Source organism: Psittacula echo (assembly GCF_963264785.1).
Source record: "Psittacula echo genome assembly, chromosome: 6".
Taxonomy (NCBI): Eukaryota; Metazoa; Chordata; class Aves; order Psittaciformes; family Psittacidae; genus Psittacula; species Psittacula echo.
Window position 1 is genome coordinate 22597428 of NC_137743.1, and position 18092 is coordinate 22615519.

General features: G+C 44.3%; 1 protein-coding gene across 1 annotated transcript in view; it reads left to right on the plus strand.

Annotated features, from left to right (window-relative positions):
* The window catches only part of TLL2 (tolloid like 2), a gene marked incomplete at its 5' end in the record, with an annotated part of 96730 nt that extends 79357 nt beyond the window's left edge, over positions 1-17373 (plus strand). Inside the window, 10 exons of the mRNA XM_080621657.1 lie at positions 570-715; positions 2213-2408; positions 5953-6078; positions 10581-10741; positions 11503-11683; positions 12958-13083; positions 13922-14049; positions 14792-15005; positions 15725-15975; positions 17225-17373. Coding sequence (XP_080477783.1) covers positions 570-715; positions 2213-2408; positions 5953-6078; positions 10581-10741; positions 11503-11683; positions 12958-13083; positions 13922-14049; positions 14792-15005; positions 15725-15975; positions 17225-17359 — 1664 coding nt within the window. The 3' untranslated portion in view covers positions 17360-17373. The remainder of the gene's footprint in view (positions 1-569; positions 716-2212; positions 2409-5952; positions 6079-10580; positions 10742-11502; positions 11684-12957; positions 13084-13921; positions 14050-14791; positions 15006-15724; positions 15976-17224) is intronic.
* Positions 17374-18092: the final 719 nt, after the last annotated feature.

The window sequence follows — 18092 nt, forward strand, 5'->3', positions numbered from 1 at the left end:
TCTTGCAGACAATTATGCTGAACTGCTATTGTCCTTGAGGTCTCTGCTAGTTTTGTATTAAGCTAGATTATCATTAAACTTTCTGTTCTTGTCTTTAAATTTACTCATCCTTATATTTAGCAGCAGCCTTAATTTTTCATACACTGCAGTCAGCCTGGTGGTCTCCTAGTGAACAGCTGAACTCATGCTTGCTAATGGTGCCATCTTGTGGCTGGATTAGATTTGCAACTGTTTCTTGTTTGGTTTCTTTGCCAATTTCCCGCAGTCCTTATTGCTCGAAGCAGGTTTTAAGCAGTTATTAAGGTGACCAGGAGTGTGAAACGTGAAAATTCGTAAAAATTCTTTGTCCCAGTGAGTTCACCTTCTATGGCGGTTGGCACAGAAGGACAGGAGACACTGTCACTAAGACAAAATGCTAGATTTGTAAAAGCTTCCATGACTTGTATGCTGCCTTTGTGTAACAAGCAGTATTGATACAGATTTGAACAAGGGAAAAGACTATTTATGGAGCAAGCTTTACCTAATGAAAAACCTGCAATCTTGTGGTTTTGCTACTTTTTTTTACGAAGCTATTTGTGGTGGAGAAATTCGCAAAGATGCTGGCCAGATCCAATCACCCAATTACCCAGATGACTACAGACCTTCCAAAGAGTGCATCTGGAAGATCATGGTTTCTGAGGGTTTTCACGTAGGAATCACATTCCAAGCCTTTGAGGTGAGAAATGTAATTTTATATTATATTATGAATATTATTTTGCCTCTGTAGATACTTTAAAATGAAGAAGAAAGCAGTGTAAATAATACTAAAAAAAAAAACCCACTTGTTTTGAGTCCTTCATAACATAATCTGTTCTCACCAGAAGTTTGCTCATTTTGAAGCCAAGTTTTAAATACATGTTTTCAAAAACTGCTGCTCTAGACAGAAAGAATTAGAAGGGGCACAAAATTGTAGATAATGCTAAGTAAGGACTCATGAGTCCTTAAATTTTCAGCCTGGTCAAATGAAATTGAATGGTCACGATCCAGGTGTCGCTAGGGCTTGGCAGATTGCAGGATGTTTGTGACTCTCTGTCCTGGGTTCAGCAGTAGCAGTCACTTTTTCTCCTTCTTAGTAGCTGGTGCAGTGCTGTGGTTTTGACTTTTGGCCTGGGGACAGTACTGATAAAACCTATGTTTTCAGTTGCTGGTCAGAACGTTTAGTCTGACCAAGGACTTTGTGAGTCTCATGCTCTGCCAGGGAGGAGGGGAAGCCGGGGGAAAGCAGGGACAGGATGCCTGACCCAAACTATCCAAAGAGGTATTCCATACCACAGCACGTCATGCCCGAGATGTAACTGGGAGTTACCCGGAAGGGCACTCTCTGCTCGGTCAGGCTTGTCTCCAGTGGATGGTATTGTATTCTCTTCCCTTGTTATTTCTCTTATTATTGGTGGCAGCAGTAATGGTTTGTGTTATACCTTAGTTACTGGAATGTTCGTATCTCAACCCTTGGGAGTTACATTCTTTCGATTCTCCTCCCCATCCCTCTGGGGGGGGGGGAAGCGGGGGGGGGGGGGAAGCGGGGGGGAGGGAGTAGAAACTGCATGGCTGACTTGCCGACCGGCTTATACCATGACACTCTCCAAGGTAACATCATGTTCCCAGATGGCAGACAGGCTTTGAACAGCTCAAAAAAGCTTTTCTCCTACTGGTTATAGAATGTCTTACACTTTTAGCTAGGTGTCCAGTGATCTGTTTCTGACTACTGATGTATATATAAGTCACAGATAGGAATGGCCAGGACCTGGATAAATCTCATCAACCCCATAGACTCTTGTGGCTTGTGTACTTGTACTGTGCTTGTCCTGGAAAGGGCTGACACCGCCACCTCCTCCCTGTGACTCCACAGCTATTTCTTTAACCTTTTTGTTTATAGCTGTTCTGCTCTGTTCCTTCCAACTTCCCATGGAAAAGCAGCTTGTAGATAGTCATGGACTGGGCTTCACCAAAAGGAAGCCATGAAAATAGCAGTAGAACCAAGATGTGCCCAGGCTTGAATGCAGTTTTCACTCCAGGAGAGCTCAATGGCAGCAATGAGGCAAGTATGTCGTTGTGACCAGTTGTTTAGGATGCTTGTTTGGAGCTGATCTCTGGCCAAAGTCAAACTGGGTAGCTAGCCTAACTCAGAGCACTCATACTAGTGAACTACAGTCATACCCTTTTCCTATTGCAGATTGAATGGCATGATGCATGTTCTTATGACTACCTGGAGATCCGAGATGGCCTAACTGAATACAGCCCACTGCTTGGTCACTTCTGTGGATATGAGAAGCCAGAAGATATCAAATCCAGTTCAAATAAAGTATGGATGAAGTTTGCATCTGATGCAACCATCAATAAAGCAGGCTTTGCAGCAAATTTCTTTAAAGGTACATGATCTGTTACCTCACAAGGTCAAAGTTTGGGACCATTCATCCCTTAATCTACTGTCATCTCAAAGTGATCAGTTACCATTGTATCTACTTGTAGTTAAAAGCTGTTAGACTTTCCTGTACAATTGCCAATACTAAGTTTATATACAAATGGTTTTGGGAGTATAGAGAGGTTTGATGCTGAGGCACGAATACCACCTCCTTGATTAAAGCAGAATGAATGAGTGCTGGGTCAGTACCAGCACAGGCACTAATGCCTTGTGTTGCACTGCTGGACAGAAGGCAACCTCCACTTATCAATGCCAGTGCACATTTTCAAAGAAGGTACTAGTACTGGATACAGAGTGTTCAAACAACTCTCTGCTAAGTTCTATTCCAAAGGAAACCTCTGGAGAGAAGGTGAATTTGAATGCAAGTAGAATCCCAGAGAAAATTTCTGAGTGCTTTAGGACACAAATGTGTTCCTGACCTGAGATCCTCTTCAGAAAGATGTAAATACGACTAAGATTTTTCTTAAGAGCTAGACCCAAGACATGGTCCTTTACCAGCATTCTGCTGAGTTGAATAGAGGCAAGAACCAAATATCTAACCACTTGGGAAAATGCCTGCTAAGCTGCTGCAAGGTAGAGATACTCATGTTTCTCTTGGGTTCAGTGACAGTTTTACAGAAATAATAGCTGCAATGCTAATATTTGGATTGCATAAGTCCCTTATTTATTCCTACTTTAACTTCTGTCTCATGTTAAGGGTGTCATGGTCCATTTGGATCTCTCAAATTTACAGGACAATGTACTCTGTGAAATAAACATTATTTCATGAGCCTGTTAAGAAATACAACAAACACAGCAGGGCTCAACCCCCTTTGCTTGGACTAGTCTGTCATGTGAATTCACTTATTCACTTACTCCAGTTATAAGGTTTCATAATTTATGGCCTGTAATTCCTAATCCATGCACTTATGCACAAAAGAAAAGAATTAGTTAAATAAAGTTTGAGAGATCCAAATGGACCATGACAAAGGGCAATTGCAAGATCACTGGCAAATACTGTGGTATTTAATTTCAGACCCTGAACAATGTTCACAGTGCCTAGACGTCCTTGTTTGAATTTCTCATGTTCCATAAAGGCACAGAATACTTCTTCCTAAAGACATTTTGGCTTCTTTCAGGAGCTGAAAGAAGTGCAGGCTGACTGGCAGAGATGTTTTCCAGGGATTAGTGCTAAATGGAGACTTTCTGGCCTGCAGCAAGTCATTCTCTAGAATCTGAGCTCCTCCTGCAAGTTTGTAGGGGAACAAAGTTACATACCTGAATCTGGGGTGCTTTCCTTGTGAAACAGATAGTCAGAAATAAATGTATTTATATTTTTTATGTAAAAAAATGCATAAACATGCACTACTACTGCAGCTGCAGACACAAGTGATTTACAGCCATGTTAGAAGCTATTGAACCTGTCATGGAGCAGCAAAGGAATACTCTGCTTTCTTCATAGTTAATCCACAGACCAGAAAATAAAATCTGCTTGGTCTAGAACTGTTGCAGTATGGGGCTCCTGACTGTGGCAAGGCTTTGCAGGAAGGCAGTGTTATGAATAGAATAGAATATTTCAGTTGGAAGGGACCTACAATGATTAGTCAAGACTGTTCCTATTTGATGAATGTAGCAGTAGCTGTAACTGTAACATTATATTGGGTGTAGGTGGCAAGGTGTTGGCAGTGGGAGGCTGCAGGGGCTGCCTTGTGCCAAACAGGTGGTTCAAGCTGACTCCATAGTGAACCCACCACAGGACACAGATGAACCTGTCAGCTATGTTGGTGGCACCTCTGTGAAAACATAAAACAGGAAGGAACAAAAAGTGCCAAACAGCAGAGGTAACACCAAAGTGAGAGTTGTTACTCTTAGTAGGAAATGTTGCACTTGGTATGAGGTGTTACCTCCTGCTTAGTGAGCAGAAGGTGGAGGTGCTTCATGGCAGAGCAGATACTCCCTGCAGCCTACAGAGGACCCAGGACTCGGGTGGGGGGAAAGTATGAGAAGGAAGGAGTGGCTCATGTACTCATGTACTGGCTGTAGCTCCCTATCCCCTCCTGCCTTTGCATGCTCATGGCCTTGCTGAATGGACTGAGTTGAAGCTGTGGTGATACAAGGTGGGGAGAGGAGTTTGGAGTGTAGTTGAGCCTGGGAAAGGGGAACAGAAAGGTATTTTCCCTAAATGTTTTGACATTTGTTTCTTCTTTCTTTTTTAATTTTTTCTTCCCCCCCCCCCCCCCCCCCCCCCCCGTGTTTGTTTCCCAATACCCAAATCGTAGAATCATAGAATAGTTAGGGTTGGAAAGGACCTTAAGATCATCTAGTTCCAACTCCCCTGCCATGGGCAGGGACACCTCACACTAAACCATTCCACCCAAGGCCTCATCCAACCTGGCCTTGAACACTGCCAAGGATGGAGCATTCACAACCTCCCTGGGCAACCCACTCCAGTGCCTCACCACCCTCTCAGTAAAGAATTTCTTCCTTATATCCGATCTAAACTTCCCCTGTTTAAGTTTGAACCCGTTACCCCTTGTCCTGTCACTACAGTCCCTGATGAATAGTCCCTCCCCAGCATCCTTGTAGGCCCCCTTCAGATACTGGAAGGCTGCTATGAGGTCTCCATGCAGCCTTCTCTTCTCCAGGCTGAACAGCCCCAACTTTCTCAGCCTGTCTTCATATGGGAGGTGCTCCAGTCCCAAATCAATACTCAAATATTTAAATTGGCAATAAATTAAGTTAAATTCCCTAAAGTTGAGTCTCTTTTACCTACAACAGTAGTTGGTGGATAATTTTGCTGTCTCAACCCAAGAACTTTCTTGCTCATTTTCTTCCTATATTCTCCCCCATTCCACTGGAGTCTGGGGATAGAGAGTGAACAAGCAACTGGGGGGGAGCCTGGCTGCTAGCTGAGGCCAGTCCACCACAACCATGTTAATAAACCCATCCATTTGCACAGGGTCAGGGTGAGAAGCCAGTACATCTGGCTATCTGTATATTAAAATGTCAGTTCAGGCTGTTGAGATGTAATTGGAAGAGCCTGGATTCAGAGTCTAGGGGAGTAAGTCTTCATGCATCTGTGAAAAAGAAGGATTACTTGTGTATTCTCACAGCTCCTTCACTGCACCCCACTCAATGAGGTATGGCCTTCTACAGCTCCATTACTGTGGGCACCATGATGGGCTGGTTCATGGTAGCTGAAGTTACTCAAGAGAGTGAGAAATTTAAAAAACAAAACAGGGGCAAATGAGAACAAAAAGCAGTGAAGTCATTACTGGAGATCATGTTTTCCTGCTCCTGTTCAGAAAAAGCACTCCTGAATTGTAACAGTACTCTTAGACCTTTATGGTTTTGGTGGTAGGAGTGCTTTAGCTCTTGTAAGGTTTGCAGCAGCTCCATGGACTTGGCTCATCACCTAGTGCTCTGGTCTTTCTGTCCAGAAGTGCTGCATGAGGAATATGAGGGGGTTTGAGTGGTCAGGAAACTGACTTGTTCTGGTTTTCTCCTGACAGAGATGGATGAATGTTCTCTGCCAGACAATGGTGGGTGTGAGCAGCACTGTGAGAACACACTGGGCAGTTACAAATGCACCTGTGAGCCTGGCTATGAGTTGACAGGTGATAAAAAGAGCTGTGAAGGTGAGTAACCTACAGATTGTCTGTATAGTATGGGTACTACAATCTTGGAGATGATTTTCCTTGCCCTTGGATCCTCTTTGCTTCTGTTTATCTTTCCCCACCTGAAAAAATCCTTCTTTAGCCAACATCTTTGGTTAAAAAACTGAGAATACTGATTCTGTACTGGTAAACATCTGTAAAACCATTTGCTCTTCATAACCAGAGATTCCTGTTCAGACCAGATCTCCCACAGTGCAACATAAGGGAGGATGGGCATTATAACCTAAATGTTAAGTGGCACAAAAGTATTTCAATCTAAGGTTGAATTTCTTATTTTTTAAAATTAATTTATTTTGCAGAATAAAGTATCTATGTTTCGCCTGCATGCAAACCAGACATTCTGCATACTGAGGAGTAAATTTCCTTCTTCTGTTATGGGAAGGGAAAAAACAACTCTACAACACATCTTCAGTAGAAACTGTTTCTATTTATACAGTTGATCTCCTGAAACTAGCGCTTGCTCCTACCAGCAATAATACAGCTGTTGGTGTGTGAGAATCCACCCATTGTTCTTGTCTGTCGTGGTTTAAGCCCCGGCTGTAAATTAGAACCACGCAGTCTACTTCCCCCCCCCCAAAAAAAGCCAACCCCAAAAAAAACCCCCCAAAAAGCGCCCAACGTGGGGCACGAAGGGTTGAGATAACGACAGATCTGACCGGAGTGTGTCTAATCGTATTTGTGATATGCATTCAGTGTTTTGGATTAATAGTCACTCGTCACAATGCTGATTTATTGGCTCTCAAAGTTGTTGTTTTTGATCTCACAGTCTCAATATGCCGTAGGTTACTTAGAGCCGGTATTTGCTGTGTTAGTGTTTTTCAAGTGTGGGGCTTGGGCTAAGGTTATTGTCTCATTGTATTTTATGGCAAGGACTTGTAATACAATAGAAAAATTGATCATGAAACTGATCTGGCTTATGTTCCCAGTGTGGTCACCACCTTTATACTTTGGGAGGTATATAATACAAATTCTTAGCAACTATACATCTTTTTTCTCCTTCCTGGGTGGTCAACCTATAAAGGAGACATTCTTTTACCCTCCCAGTGCCCCTCCCAGACCGTTTACAGCATCGTTTGAGAGTTTTGAAATTTTCGAGTGGCCTTTTAATATTGTTGAGACCTGTTTGCTGATTGTGATGGGGGTCACCATGTTGGCACGCGTACAAAGTGTGTTTTGTCCACAATCATTACGTCTGATCTCAAGAGTTAAGCAGAGTCGGGTTTGGGTCTTGTCTGGGGTTAGATGACAAAATAGGGGGACCGAGAGATTTTCCCCGAGGTTGGACAGCCATGAGTGGCAGGGTGTGTGGGATAGTATGGGCAAGTATCTAGGTCAGTGGGCCCCTCCAGTGTTTTGGAATTTCACCACTGAACAACTGCAAAATCCAGAAGAATTAGTAAAACACTTAAATGAGGTGTGCTGTCATCCTGGTCATACCAGAGAGGGACAAATCATGTCAACGTGCTGGGGCTTGGCCTATGCTTACCGGGCCTTGTTCAACACTATCCAGCACCTTCAAAAGGGAAAAAATGTCCCTGGATCTGAGGGCGAAGCAACAGACAGCACAGCTACTCCAGCTCCGAGCACAGCAGCTACACCACCCCCAGCGACAAGTACAGCCACTACTCAAACTTCGACTGCAACAGACAGCGAAGCTACCCCAGCTCCAAGCACAGCAGCTACACCACCCCCAGCGACAAGTACTGTTGCTACTCAAACCACAGTGATAATGACTGCAGCTAAACCAGAGGACCAATTCGTACCAATATCGATTGCCCCTGTACGCAAGAGAAAAAGCAAAAAAAGAGGCAAGAAGGGTGAAGCAAGATGAAGAAACAATGTATTCACCACCCGGGCCACCATCTGATCAGGAGTCATCATCACATGACGAAGAAGAAGAGGTGACTTCTCGACCTCGGACCTCAACCGAGCTACGGAATATGCGAAAAGATTTTACCCGTCAACCAGGGGAGCACATCATCACCTGGTTGCTCCGATGCTGGGACAATGGGGCCGATGGTCACGAACTAGGAGGTACGGAAGCCAAGCAGCTGGGATCACTTGCTAGAGAAGGGGGAATTGACAAAGCAATTGCAAGAGAGAAAAAGTCCCTCAGTCTTTGGAGGCGGCTCTTGGCAGCTGTGAAAGAAAGGTTTCCATACAAGGACGATGTTACGAGTCGTTCGGCCAAGTGGACTACTTTAGACAAAGGCATCCAGTCTCTGAGGGAATCACCCATCGTAGAGATGATCTATCACATCAAACCGAATAACTGAGATATACCCATAAACCCAGATGAAGTCGAATGTACACGACCCATGTGGCGAAAACTTACACGGAATGCACCGTCATCATATGCCCATTCATTGGCAACAGTAACCTGTGGTGCACATGAAGAATTTGTTGGGGAAGACAGTCTGGGTTATTCCTGCTTCAGGTAAAGGCAAACCCACTCGTGGGATTGCTTTTGCTCAGGGACCTGGATATACTTGGTGGGTAATGCGGGAAGATGGGGAAGTCCGATGCGTACCTCAAGGGGATTTGATTTTAGGGGAAAACAGACAATGAACTCAATTGTACGCTGTTGCCTGCTATAGCCATCAACTAGAAGTCTGCAGGGCACCAGCGACTGGCCCTGACTTCCCTCCAACCATCATCCCAACAGAGAATGAACTTTGATAGAACCGGATGAGTTCTACAGTAAAGGAATGATCAGCATCAGCAGACAACGATCCAACACTGCACACAGCTTCTCCTGCCCTGAAAGACTGTTACAAGAGATGGAGCCCAACATCATGAATCGAATGGACTCAGTAGCTTTATAGGAATTGGTCCATGCACTAAGATAACAGTGCACTGAAATGAGAGTGAGGGTATATGGAAAATGTGGGATCTGAGCATGACGTGAATGGTATGGAATAAGGGGTGGATACTGTCCTGGGTTCAGCAGCAGCAGTCAGTTTTTCTCCTTCTTAGTAGCTGTTGCAGCACTGTGTTTTTGACTTTCAGCCTGGGAACAGAGCTGATAACACTGATGTTTAGACTGACCAAGGACTTTGTGAGTCTCATGCTCTGCCAGGGAGGAGGAGGGGCCGGGAGGAAGCAGGGACAGGACACCTGACCCAAACTAGCCAAAGAGGTATTCCATACCACAGCACGTCATACCCGGGGAGGTAACTGGGAGCTACCCGGAAGGGCACATCCTCTTTTCGGTCGGGCTCTCTTTTCCGGCGAGCGGTATTGTGTTCTCTTCCCTTGTTATTTCTCTTATCATTGTTGTTGTTGGTGGCAGCAATAGTGATTTGTGTTATACCTTAGTTACTGGACTGTTTTTATCTCAACCCGTGGGAGTTACATTCTTTCGATTCTCCTCCCCATCCCTCTGGGGAGTGGGGGGGGAAGTAGACTGCGTGGTTCTAATTTACAGCCGGGGCTTAAAACACGACATTGTCTCTTAGCTCTGCCTTTCGGCTGAGGTATGTAAGGAGCTCCACACCGAGTGGTGCTCTCAAAATCACACGGTTTGCCCTGACTTCTAATTTTTTCATTGTCTGGGAAAGGCTGCTATTGACTTGGTAAGGCCAGAGTTAGGTGCAATTTCTTTTAATAATTTCTTGCAATTTTGAGCAAACAAGTTGCTGTAACTTGGCAAGCATTTTCTGAACTTCACTCTTAGTCTCCTATTTTAAACTCCATTTGTCTTCATACAGGAAGGATAATCTTTGAAATTGTAGCAAGGCACATCAGAGTAAATTGCTTTTGTTTCTTCTGACATGCTTGCCACTCTTTTTGTATCGAAGCTGCTCCCTTGGGTTTGCTTTATTGCAAATGGAATTTTGCAACAAAAGAGCAAACTGAGGTGGATTCCTTTGATGTAAAAGCCATGTCCTCCTACAAGAGGATGAAGCTGAGATGTCCCAAGTTTTCAAAAGAAATTGGATAATAAAGTCAAGTCTTTGGCTTTGTCTTCAGTTTTCCCTAGAGAAGATGCAGTCCACATATAATAAGCCACTGAAGAGTTGATAGAGGTGTCTTCCTAGGATTCCATTATCTTCCAGTTATTCCATCACTAATAAACTTGAAATAGTATGGTTTGTATGACTGAATGTGGGTAAATTTGCCAAGCTGGCGTTTACAAATATGTTGTGCATGTCAAGTCAGCTGATCCACAGTTGAAGCTACTACCACTGTCTAAGCCCAAGGATAGAGAGTAAAAAGGAGATCAATCTTACATGATTTAAGTGGCTCTCAAGGTCATAGCCTGGCTATGTGTGTTTCACTGGTGAGTGAAGCTGAGGTTTCTGTCTTCTTCACAGCTGTCAGCATTTTTACCTGTTCTGGAGGCCAGGATTTGAAATGTGCTACCAACCAGGATCTGATTAATTTTATAGCTAACAGTGTGGCTCAATCTGTGTGTCTGAACAGAACCAAGTAAAACTTGTGTTCATTTATTGCCTTTCCAGCTGCGTGTGGGGGCTTCATCACCAAGCTCAATGGGACCATTACTAGCCCTGGATGGCCCAAGGAATATCCTACTAATAAAAACTGCGTTTGGCAGGTGGTAGCTCCAACCCAGTACCGGATCTCTCTGCAGTTCGAAGTGTTTGAGCTGGAAGGCAATGATGTACGTAACCAGTCCCTGCATCTCAGAGGTGTGACTACTGGCTAACTCAGAACTAGATAAATCCTTGGGGTACAAGGAAAAGGAGACTCTGTCTTGCTAGTGGAGCTTCTGGTTGTTCCCCAGCCTTTACAATAATAAGTCAGTAACAGTGATTGTTCTCCCTGAAGTCTGGATCTACTTTCTCTTTGGAGTGGAAAAGCGTTCTGTTATAAATGGGCTTCTTTTCTCTACCAGTTTTGCGTAACTGTAGGTGTTTTCCTCCCTAATAGGTATCTCGTCCCCCCCTTACCCAGGGCTGTCTTTGCAGGAAAATAATTGAAAATGAACAATGAAGTAAAGTTCTTCAAGGATAAACAGAACAGTCAGTAAAAAAGTCTGTTCTCTGCCCTGCCAAAGGCAGGGTGGAATTTGAGCAAAACATTCAGGTTCTAGCTTCTCACTGTAAATGGGGGCAGTGATTCTTCCTTAATTCAGCAGGCTGCAGAAGTTTATTCAACACTATCAGGTTCTTGGATAAAGTCAGAGTAATTATTTTAGCTAAATTACATGGAACCTTTGCTAATCTGGAAACACACCCATGCTTTAAGGTGAGGGAAGTAATAGAAGGGGATGAGAACACTAACAGAGGAGAACCTGGGGAAGATAGGAGTGTGTTTGAGTAGAAGGCTGTTTCTGTTCCCTCAGTCAAGCCTCTGTCCCCTTCCTCTGAAATGTTCTGTTCAATGTTGATGGAGCTGAGAAATCTCCTCCTCTCTTGACAGGTCTGTAAATATGACTATGTTGAGGTTCGTAGTGGGTTGGCTTCTGACTCCAAGCTGCATGGCAAATTCTGTGGCTCAGAGAAGCCCGAAGTAATCACATCATATGGCAACAATATGAGACTGGAGTTCAAATCAGACAATACAGTCTCCAAGAAAGGCTTTAAAGTTCACTACTTCTCTGGTACGTGGCTCTATTCTTTCACTTGGTTACCTGTCTCCTCTGACTGAACCTCTTGTTTTGGGGGAATTTTCTTCAACCTGCTGTCAAATCAGGCAGAGCCTGACATGGTTATTTTCATCTGAAAAACATGGTTGCCCTCTGCTGTGTCACTTTTCATCTCGGTTTCTCAGTGCAGTGTTTGGTCCAGTTTCATAGTGTAGTGTCAACAAGATACATTGATGAAATCCATACCTCCAGTCCTTTCACAGCAAGAAGCAATGGGGAACCTGACCTGAAACTAAAAGAATTAGAAAATTTCCAGAAGTCTTCTGTATAGCAATCCTTCCCATCAAAGCAGTGCATGCCGATCCTCTGTTCTGAATTCATAGTACCTTTTGGTGTCAGCATTGTACCTTCTTGGCAGGCAGTTCTGGAGGTTAATAGTACGTTGTATGGAAGTGGAAATTAAATTTCATGCTGTGTCTTCCCTGAGAAGTATTAATGTTTTTGAGAAGGATGATGAGGCCAAATGGCCTTGAATTAAACAGTTGTGGAGTAGAATCAGGCCTAAGGGCTTGGCTAATTAAATCTTAGGAAGGATGAGGTGGGGTATGTTTCATCTAGAAATACATTTGAGGGTGAGGAGACAGATGAGGTTAATGAGGTCAACGGAGGATATTGGTCCAAGAAAAATTGGAGATAAACTGCTCATAAATTCAGTTGGACTGGAAACCATAAGCAGATTCTATGCTCAGAGCACTGAGATTCAAGAATGTGTAGTCCTGAACACAAAGGAGTAAACATCCACTGGAGCATATTTCAGCTTCAGGGAGCAGCTCATACCTTAGATCCCCTTTTCCATCTGGCTGCTTGTGCTCTTGGACAGAGCTATATAAAGATGGAGGCTCATCAGAGCATGTAGAAACTTGAAAATATAAAGACTGTCCAGTGGATATTTGCCAAGGCTAGTGAATTAGTGAATGGACTCTGTTCTAAAAGAATGACACATTGCTATATATTTCTTTTAACCTATGGCACTGCTATAGATTAAAAGAGGTATTTAACTACTCAAAACCTGCATTATATAATAAAACCCATTTGCAATGCATTTTATGGAATAAAGAACAGTTGAAGAGAGTTGTATCTGGGCTGAAAAGCTGACTGGACTAATCCAGCAGCAGAGGTTGGATGTTTGCACTGGTATCTGCCAGTCTGGGTATGGCACTCCCTGCTGGCAACTGTGATTGTGTGTTTCTCATTGTCAACTCAGTGCTTGTTGGTTTGATCCTGCCCAGACAAGGACGAATGCTCCAAAGACAATGGTGGTTGCCAGCATGAATGTGTCAACACCTTTGGTAGCTACACATGCCAGTGCAGAAATGGGTTCATGCTGCATGAAAATGGCCATGACTGTAAAGAAGGTAAGTTCCTCACTCCCTGCCCTCAGGAAACACTTTGAACATAGTTTGCTCCAGGATGCTTCCATGCCAGGTGTACCGTGTTTGTACCACATGCCAGACTCAGGCACTGAAAAAGTCCCAGTTAGCTGAAAAACTATCAAATAAAATGAAGAAGGAGACCTATTTTTGCTGCATCCATTCCGCAGTCTGGCCCTCTGTATGGCCATGGGGGATGGACAGGGTGAGGGCAAGAAGTTGGCTTAGCGAAAGGACCGGTCATGAGACATCATGATTTGACTAGTCACTGCTGCTTCAATTTAATTATCAGGTTTGAGTCAGAAGATGAAGGATGAGCTGATCTAACTGCTTGCTGCTGCCAAAACTACCCTTCTTCCTGCACCCTACCCCTACTATGTGCAGCAAAGGCCTTCTTGTGTATGGCCTCTGGTCCTTTTCTGATCTTTCGGTGAGATGATTAAGCTTTCCAAGTTGGCAAAACAACTCAAGGCTGAGACAGCGTCAGAGTCAACACGGTTGGAGGGGTTGGATACTATGTCACTGGAAACAGGGCAGATGAGATGGAGGAGCAGGAGAATACACCTGAAAGTGAGGAGGTGGATGAGGTTAATGAGGCCCAGGGGAATGAGATGGTCCATTTCACCAGCTGCCAAGTTAGCTCAAAGGAGTGTAGGACAAACCCACCAGAACTATGCAATAATACTAAAAGGTCTTGTTCAATGACTGAAGCCTTCCCTGTTTCTGCCCTGCTGAGGGTGGGCAGAGAGGAACATGTAGGATGTTATATGGTTCCCATGTGAGATCTGTCTCGATGACTTCATCTTGTGACCTCTCTCTCAAGCTGGTTGTGAGCACAAGCTGAGTGGTGCAGAGGGAGTGATGAGCAGTCCAAACTGGCCTGACAAGTATCCCAGCCGGAAAGAGTGCACCTGGGACATCTCTGCAATGCCTGGCCACCGAGTGAAAGTAGTGAGTAACCAGTGAGTGGGAGGGGAGGAGTAGGCTGGACTGTGAGAAGCTGAAGTATTTCTCCCATACTGTGCGAGTGGGACACTGATCCCCATAGGTCCTGTTTGGGGTGCTCAGAGGAAGGCATCCCAGGAGGCTGCCTCTGGCCTGCAAAAGAGCAGTCTCAGAGAAACATGAAGGCAGAGGTGAGTCTCTTGAGGAGATTGCTCTCTCTGTTAACAGAAGGTGTAACATGTCCTCCCGCCTCTGCCCCTCCCTCTGAGCCACTCTGTGGGACTGTATCTACATAAGGTGGTGGCAGAGCCAGTGCCCAGCCCCTCTGAGGGAAGTGTGAGGCCCACTTTACAGCATGGCCTGATGCATATGGCAGGGCATGCCCAAAGCTGTGCAATGGGGAAGATAGTGCCTTGATCACTGTGCTCAGTGGAAGTAATACTGAAGAACTGCCCATTCAGTAGCTAGGCAGGATTTCCAGCAGGAAAAATAAGAGTATATAAGGCTTGCAGTTTAAAACTGTTGTCGTGCACCCATGTGAGGCAGCAAAGCTGCACATTCATATGAAATTCTGAGCTTTGTCACCCTGAGATCACTCTTGTCTGAAAGCACACTGTTCTAGTTTAGTCTGTGGGAGGAGTGGGACAGACATACTCTTTGACCTGTTTTTCATTTGGTTTCATACTCTATTAAACTGCATACTCAGATTTACAAATGTCTGTTTTAATTCTCCATATTCTTGTTGTAGACCTTCAATGAGTTTGAGATTGAACAGCACCAAGAATGTGCCTATGATCACTTAGAAATGTATGATGGGCCCAACAGCAAATCACCCGTCCTTGGCCGTTTCTGTGGCAGCAAGAAGCCAGACCCTGTAGTGGCTTCTACCAACAAGATGTTCCTCAGGTTTTACTCTGATGCTTCTGTGCAAAGAAAAGGTTTCCAGGCAAAGCACAGCACAGGTAACCTGGTTGCCTGCCAGTACCCCAGTGAGATAAGATGTCATCAGTTCTCACTGCATTTTCTTACCAGGCAAAACTAGACACACTTTTCACCCAAATAATCTTAGCCTAATTTTTAAGTGATTGTGTATTGTGCTGACCATTTCCCAGACCATTGTTGGCACCATACCATAAATGCCAGCTTTCTTGTCAGTTTAGAGGTCTCTTGCTATCAAACATTTCTGCTTATGTTCTTTTGTTTAAACTGGAAGTGTTTGGTTGAGCAGCAACCCCTTCTGTTCCATATCAACCGTCAGAAAAGGAGATGATGCAACTTAGTCCATATGCTGGCCCAGATCAGAATTTCAGCTACAGGACAAGCACAAAGAACATGTGAAGTCTTCCTTTAAGCAATTGCTTTCTAAAATAATGCTGTTCTCTAGATTACAATGTAGCAGGAATCCCATCCTGCTAGTTTTAGCTGGTCACTTCTTTCTGTGCATGTTCAGTACCTAAAGAACCAAGCTCCTCTACTCCATGTGGGTCATCAGATTCATGAGTGACTGGAGAATTCGCTGGTTTATGGTAGTTTGGTGCAGTGGTTAGTTACCTTCCCTGTTGTATGTGCGCTTCAGGCTGGAGGTCTTCTCTCCTCATGGCTGGCCCAAAAGTGATATGATGAGTCTTTGTTGTAAGGTAAGGCCTTTGAGAGACTGGTTTGTGCCCTTTTCTCCTTCCAGAGTGTGGTGGGCTTTTAAGGGCTGAAGTACGAACTAAGGAGCTATATTCCCATGCTCAGTTTGGGGACAACAACTATCCAGGTCAAACCAACTGTGACTGGGTGATTGTAGCTGAAGATGGCTATGGGGTGGAGCTGATATTCCAGATATTTGACATCGAGGAGGAGGCTGACTGTGGGTACGACTACATGGAAATTTATGATGGTTACGACAGCACTGCACCCCGCCTGGGACGCTTCTGTGGCTCAGGGGTAAGCTGTAGTGGTGGTGATTTCATAGGGATAACGGGTTGGCAATGAAGAATACCCTTGTACCTCTTTTGGGGAGGGGCAGGTGTCACAAACTGATGATGAGAATGCCTTGTGTGTCTGGGTTTTGCCTTTCCCCCTATTGCCACAGATAACAGCCATTATATCTGATGCACAGAGTTGATCTGAAAACCTTGCTGAGTGCTTTGCCCTTTCTAGCCCAGGTCCATGTGCAGCAGCATGGGACTGCCACAAAAGTGTTGTGTAAATGTGGGAAACTTCTTCCAAAGGCCAGTTTCATCCTCAGTCACTTCCGGCCTGAAGCCACATCACTTTACGGCTGTGCTGTGGCAAAGGGTGGAGGGACTTGCAGAGTTGCGTGTTGACTCCAGGATGATGTGCTGTCTCCTGAACTGTTATCTGTGTCCCTGTTAATGACTCTGTTAGCATAAGTAATGGTGTGTGGTTTTTAAAACCACCGAGTATGACTTCTCTAGGTCTTCAGCAATGAAATGGAGTGGGTTCTGAATGAATTTAAAGAGAGACAATCAGGGAGCAGGTGTGTGGAAGCATTCCTTGCAAACTGGGGAGATGAACTGGAATGTAAAAGATAGCTTGGTGTGAAGAAGTTCAGGGCAGCAGGGTAGCAATCTACCTACCTGCACACTGACAAATGGAGAATGGCTGAGAAAGTGTAGGTCCCACAGATAAGCACGGAGAGGGTGGAGCAGGTCACAGTAGTGGGGAAGATAACCAGTGTTATCATGTAAGATAAGTAACTAAGTTATTTTGGTGCTAATGAACTCTGGGAGAGTCTCAGTTGTTGAACAGGGTCCAGTTGAATTGTGCAATTTCCTGAAAAGATAAGGACAAATTAAAGCAAATTCAGAAGACTGGAATAAGAATATCCTGTGGGAAAAATAATAATAATAAAAAAAAAAACCAGCAAAAAAAAAACCCCAAACCCCAAAACAAACCAACCAACCAACCAGAAAAAAAAACCAAAACCAAACAGGTGGAAGAACTGGGACTGTAGAGTGGACTGACATCAGTCTTCAAACATAAAAGGCAAGCATATAAAGAGCAAGGGAATATGCTCAGGAAGTCAGAGCAGGGCAGGAGGTACTGAGCACTCAGTCTTCATACTTAATGGCCAGTCTATCTCCACTGTGAGCTTAAACTCTAGCATCATAGTGCAGATAGTTACACAGCCTGCAGATTTGACCACTGCGTCATCTTTCCTTTCCTGCAGCCTCTGGAAGAAATCTACTCTGCAGGGGATTCCATCATGATTCGATTCCACACAGATGACACCATCAACAAGAAAGGCTTTCATGCCCAATACATAAGTACCAAATTTCAGGATGCATTGCACATGAGAAAGTAGTTTAACTGCTCCTCACAGACGTTCCCATCTGAAGACTGAGGCATTTAACTGTGATCTTTGTGTTGTTTTTTTTAATTTGAAGCTTCTGTGCACCTGGCCAAAAGCAGTGTACAGTATTTTCTGTAACTAAAACTAAATCCAGTCTCAAAGGTTTGCCTCTGCAATTATTAGTATGATCCTTTCTTGTTAACATACCCAGGACCAAAAATTGTCTTTTAATCATACCTGTCAGGGCATAAACATTGTATTTTGCACAGCTTGCCATGGGGCTGAGTGAAGACTGAGCTTGAATTGAGAAAACCCTTCATCTGTTGCGTATTCTGTTTCTAGGTGACATTTCCTAAGCATCCTGTATACATGAGCTGTGTCAACATATTTTCTGGAGCAGGTGATGTGGACAGCCACCCAGTAGGAATTTCTCAAAGGAGTATGTAAGCTGCCTACTCTCTCCTACCAGCCCCAAATACTCTGTGCAATAAGTGAACAACAAGATGGCTGGAACTCCATCACTGCTTCTGTCCTGTCTATTTATTGTCTTGATTATTGTGGGCTGAGAGCTAGGCAGGGGCACAGGGACAGTCTCCTTAGGGCTGCTAACTACTTGGATCACAGTGAATGAGATGGGCCCAATGCCTGAATTGCAGTAATTGTCATGGTATATGTTAAATGGAAGTACTTCAATGCAGTGTCCAAGGGAAAGGGGGTAGCTGACAGAAAAGTGCTGTGGTGGGAT